This window comes from Nothoprocta perdicaria, unplaced genomic scaffold, assembly GCF_003342845.1.
Source record: "Nothoprocta perdicaria isolate Ctin4 unplaced genomic scaffold, notPer1 scaffold_314, whole genome shotgun sequence".
NCBI classification, from domain to species: Eukaryota; Metazoa; Chordata; class Aves; order Tinamiformes; family Tinamidae; genus Nothoprocta; species Nothoprocta perdicaria.
Window position 1 is genome coordinate 467,690 of NW_020455549.1, and position 5,172 is coordinate 472,861.

General features: G+C 69.7%; 1 protein-coding gene across 1 annotated transcript in view; it reads right to left on the minus strand.

The window, feature by feature from the left end:
- ITGA5 (integrin subunit alpha 5) overlaps positions 1–5,172 on the minus strand; it is a gene marked incomplete at its 5' end in the record, with an annotated part of 24,673 nt that overhangs the window by 10,301 nt on the left and 9,200 nt on the right. The window contains 7 exons of the mRNA XM_026042818.1: positions 697–764; positions 1,805–1,942; positions 2,500–2,654; positions 2,880–2,935; positions 3,715–3,822; positions 3,888–3,933; positions 4,777–4,968. Coding sequence (XP_025898603.1) covers positions 697–764; positions 1,805–1,942; positions 2,500–2,654; positions 2,880–2,935; positions 3,715–3,822; positions 3,888–3,933; positions 4,777–4,968 — 763 coding nt within the window. The remainder of the gene's footprint in view (positions 1–696; positions 765–1,804; positions 1,943–2,499; positions 2,655–2,879; positions 2,936–3,714; positions 3,823–3,887; positions 3,934–4,776; positions 4,969–5,172) is intronic.

The window sequence follows — 5,172 nt, forward strand, 5'->3', positions numbered from 1 at the left end:
GCAGCACCCAGCGGCACCCACCGCGGCACCCGCCACGGCACCCAGCGGCACCCACCGCGGCACCCGCCACGGCACCCACCGCAGCACCCAGCGTCACCCACCGCGGCACCCGCCACAGCACCCAGCGGCACCCGCCACGGCACCCACTGCAGCACCCAGCGTCACCCACCACGGCACCCAGTATCACCCACCATGGTAGCCGCCGCAGCACCCAGGGTCACCCGCTGTGGCACCCACCATGATACCCAGTGTCACCCACCATGGCACCCGCCGCGGCACTCACCATGGCACCCGCCATAGCACCCAGTGTCACCCACCAGGTCAACCAAGTATCCCCCGCTGCAGCACCCAGTGTCACCCACCACGGCACCCACCATGGCACCCACTGCAGCACCCAGTGTCACCCGCCATGGCACTGAGAGTCACCCACCGTGGCACCCACCACGGCACCTGAGTGTCACCCACCAGGTCACTTGAGTGTCACCTGCCGCGGCACCCACCATGGCACCGAGTGTCACCCGCCAGGTCACCCCAGTTGTCACCCACCACAGCACCCAAATGTCACCCGCCACGGCACCCGCCACAACACCCCAGTGTCACCCACCACAACACCCGAGTGTTACCCACCATGGCACCCCAGTGTCACCCACCATGGCACCCCAGCGTCACCCGCGGTGTCACCCGCGGTGGCCTCACCCGAACGCGTCCAGCTGCAGGTCGGGCACGCAGACGTTGTCCTCGCCGCAGTCCAGCTGGATGTGAGCCTGGCACGGGGGACACCATGGGTGACACCGTGGGTGACACCGCGGGTGACGCCGGGTGGTGCCACCCCCGGGCCCCTGCAGGGCTGCGTGGCACCGGGTGCCACCAGGTTGGGTGGCCCTGGGCTGGGTCATGGCACCCTGGGGAGCACTGGGTGCCACCAGGTGGCACTGGGTAACTCCAGGTGACACCCTGGGTTCCCCTGGGTGGCACCAGGGCTGCAAGAGGGTGCTGGGTGGCACCAGATGGGTGGCAAAGGGGGGCGCCAGGCTGTGTTGGGTGACACTGGGTGGCTCCGTGAGGACAGCCCTGCTCCGGGTGGCACCGTGATGGTGCACGAGGGGACACCTTGGTGACCAGGTGGCATCATGGTGGCCAAGTTGCACCAGGTGGGACCATGGTGACCAGGGGGCACCGGGTGGCACCACGATGACCAGGTTGTACCACAGTGACCAGGTGGCATAAGGTGACACCACAATGACCAGGTGACACCAGCAGGCACCACAGTCACCAGGCTGCACCAGGTGACACTACAATGACCAAGTGGCACCAGGTGGCACCACAGGGACCAGGTGGCACAAAGTGACACCACGATGACGAAGTGGCACCAGGTGGCACCACAGTGACCAGGACGCACAAGATGATGCCATGATGACCAAGTGGCACCAGATGGCACCACGATGACCAGGTTGCACAGGTGGCACCACAGTCACCAGGTTACATTAACTGATACCACGATGACCAGGTGGTACCAGGTGGCACCAGGATGACCAGGTGGCACCAGGTGACACCACAGCGGCCAAGGTGACACCATGATGACCAGGTGGCACCAGGTGACACTACAATGACCAGGTGGCACGAGGTGACACCAGGATGACCAGGTGGCACGAGGTGACACCACGAGGACCAGGCGGCACCAGGTGGCACCAGAATGACCAAGTGGCACCAGGCGGTACCATGGCACCCAAGGCCCCACCACGAGGGCCCCCAAGGCCCCCGCGTGTCCCCCACGCACCCTGGGGACCCCGGCGGGTGGCACTACCTTCTGCTCGATGCGGGTGCGCGCCCGGTAGTCCAGGACGGGGCGCAGGCCGTGCCGGTCGGCGGGTGCCAGCGGGTCCAGCCCGAAGCTCAGGGCCACCACGATGGGTGACAGCTTGTCCCGGAACTCCGTCTCGTTCTGGGGGGACGCGGTGCCCAAAGGGGGTCCCCACGGTGCCCAAAGGGGGTCCCCATGGTGCCCAAAGGGGGGTGTCCCCAGGGTGCCCAAGGGGGGGTCCCCGCAGCGCCCAAAGGGGGTCCCTGCGGTGCCCAAAGGGGGGGGGGTCCCCACGGTGCCCAAGGGGGGTCCCCGCGGTGCTCAAAGGGGGGGTCCCTGCAATGCCATGAGGGTCCCCATGGTGCCCAAAGGGAGGGGTCCCCGCAGCGCCCAAAGGGGGTCCCCGTGGTGCCCAAGGAGGGGGGGTCTCCATGGTGCCCAAGGAGGGTCCCCATGGTGCCCAAAGGGGGTCCCCATGGTGCCATGGGGGTCCTCATGGTGCCCAAAGGGGGGGTCCCCATGGTGCCCAAAGGGGGTCCCTGTGGTGCCCAAGGTGGGGGTCCCTGTGGCGCCACACGGGGGGTCCCCATGGTGTCCAAGGGGGGGTCCTCACAGTGCCCAAAGTGGGGGTCCCTGTGGTGCCCAAGGGGGGTCCCCGCGGCACCCAGAGCGGGGTCCCCGCGCGGCGCGGGGCTCACCCGCAGGTAGACGCGCAGGTCGCGGCAGCGGGCGCCGGCGCCGTTGGGGACGTCGAGGGCCAGCGCCAGCGCCGGGCGGCGCCCGCTCACGAACAGCGCCCGCTTCACCGCGCCCTTGCCCTTCAGCCCGTCCAGGCTGAGCTCCACGGCGAAGCCTGCGGGTGCCAGGGGCCCAGGCGTCCGGCACGGGGCCCAGGGTGCCCGGCACGGGGCTGGGGTGCCCAGCAGGGGCCCAGGCGTCCGGCACGGGGCCCAGGGTGCCCGTCACGGGGCTGGGGTGCCCGGCAGGGGCCCAGGCGTCCGGCACGGGGCCCAGGGTGCCCGGCACGGGGCTGGGGTGCCCGGCAGGGGCCCAGGCGTCCGGGCAGCCCCGCACTCACCGATGGAGCTGGGCAGGTGTCTCCCCGAGGCGTTGAGGCAGAAGCTCAGGTTGATGCTGGGGGGTGGCAGGGGACAGGGTGGGTGACAGGGACGTCCCCCCGTGCCCCCCGCACTGTCCCCTCCCCGTGTCCTCCCACCTTGGGGTCCCCAGCCCTTCTGTCCCCCCCTCCCGCAATGTCGCCCCCCTGGGTGTCCCCAACACCCCCCAGACCCTCCGGGTGCTCCCTGGGTGCCCTGAGCCCTGGGGACCCCCCCGACCTTGTTCCCAGGGGTCCCCCCTGTGTCACCGACCCCTCAGCACCCTCCAGCCCCGCTGTCCCCTGGGTGTCCCCACCCCTCCGGGGTGCCCCACCAATGCACCCACCATGCACCCCAACGCCCCCAGCCCCCCCATTGTACCAGTCCCCCAATGCACCCAGCACCCCATTGCACCCAATGACCCCCCCATCGCACCCAACGAGCGCCACAGGCCCCGGGGCCCCACAATGTCCCCAAGGCTGGATCCCCGCGTTGTCCCCAACAGGGGCACCCAGCGCCGGGTCCCCACGGCATCCCCAAGGCCGTGTCTCCATGATGTCCCCAAGGAGGGCACCCATCGCTGGGTCCCCATGATGTCCCTAGGGTCGGGTCCCCGCGGTGTCCCCAGCTGGGTCCCCACAGTGTCCCCAGTGAGGGCACCCAGTGCCAGGTCCCCACGATGTCCCCAGGGTCGGGTCCCCACACTGTCCCCAGTGAGGGCACCCAGTGCCAGGTCCCCACGATGTCCCCAACGAGGGCACCCAGTGCCGTGTCCCCGCGGTGTCCCCAGGGCGCCGGCGGGTAGGTGGCACCCACCAAGGGACAAGGACACCGGTGTCATCGAGGGCGCAGCTGCGCTCCTCGGGGTTGAACATGGCGGGCACGAGGCTGAGCGAGGCGCTGGCCGAGACGATGGGGCGGCCCCTGCGGCGACAGCGGCGCTGGCACCCGGCGCCCGCGCCCGCGCCGCACCCACGGGTGCCGCTCACCTGTACACCACGGCCGTGTCCACGCCAAAGGCGCCCACGAGCAGGTCTGCGGGGACACGGGGGTCACGCGGTCATGGGGTGCCCAGGGGCATGGTTGGGTGACACCCAGTCAAGGAGCACCCATGGGGTGGGAACGGGCAGGGATGGGGGGTCCCCCATTCAAGGAGCACCCATGGGGTGCCCAGGGGTATGGTTGGGTGACACCCAGCCAAGGAGCACCCATGGGTTGGGAATGGGCAGGGATGGGTGTTCCCCAATCAAGGAGCACCCATGGGATGGGAATGGGCAGGGATGGGGGGTCCCCAATCAAGGAGCACCCATGGGATGGGAACGGGCAGGGATGGGGGGTCCCCCATTCAAGGAGCACCCATGGGGTGCCCATTGGGTGGGCAGGGTCATGGTTGGGTGACTCCCCATTAAGGAGCACCCATCGGTTGGGAATGGCCATGGATGGGGGACCCCCATCAAAGAGCACCCATGGGAGGGGAATGACCATGGTTAGGTGACCCCCCCATCAAGGAGCACCCACGGGATGGGAATGGCCATGGATGGGGGGCCCCCCATTCAAGGAGCACCCATTGGGTGCCCATTGGGTGGGCAGGGTCATGGTTGGGTGTTCTTCAATCAAGGAGCACCCATGGGGTGGAATGGCCATGAATGGGTGACCCCCAATCAAGGAGCACCCATGTCAAGGAACTCCCATGTTGAGGAGCACCCATGGGTCGGGGCGGCCGTTCCCGGATGTCTCCCCGCCAAGGAGCACCCATGGGGTGGGAATGGCCATGGTTGGGTGACCCCCCATCAAGGAGCCCCCACGCCACGGAGCCCCCACACCAAGGAGCCCCCCATGCGAGGAGCCCCCAGTCGAGGAGCACCCCTGGGTGCTCACCCGGGTAGCCGTTGCCGTCCAGGTCGCGGGCGCCGCGCAGGGCGGCGCCGAAGAAGTCGGGCGCGCGGCCGGGCGCCCAGTGGCCCCGCAGCACCTGGGAGGGCTCGGGGCGCAGCCCCCCCGGCGCCCCGTTGTACACGAACACCAGCCCCCGCAGCCCCTCGGCACCCAGGGGTGCCCCCACGGCCACGTCTGCGGGCGCCCGTCAGTGGGTGCCCCCCGGGACCCTCCCCTGCACCCCCCCCATTCACCCTCCTGCTCCCCCCCCAGCTCACCCACACTCGCCCTCAGCACCCACCATGCACCCCACAGCACCCCCCCAATGCAAACCCTGCACCCGACACAGCACCCACTGGCACCCCCCATGCACCCCCCATCCCCCCAGCATCCTCCAAG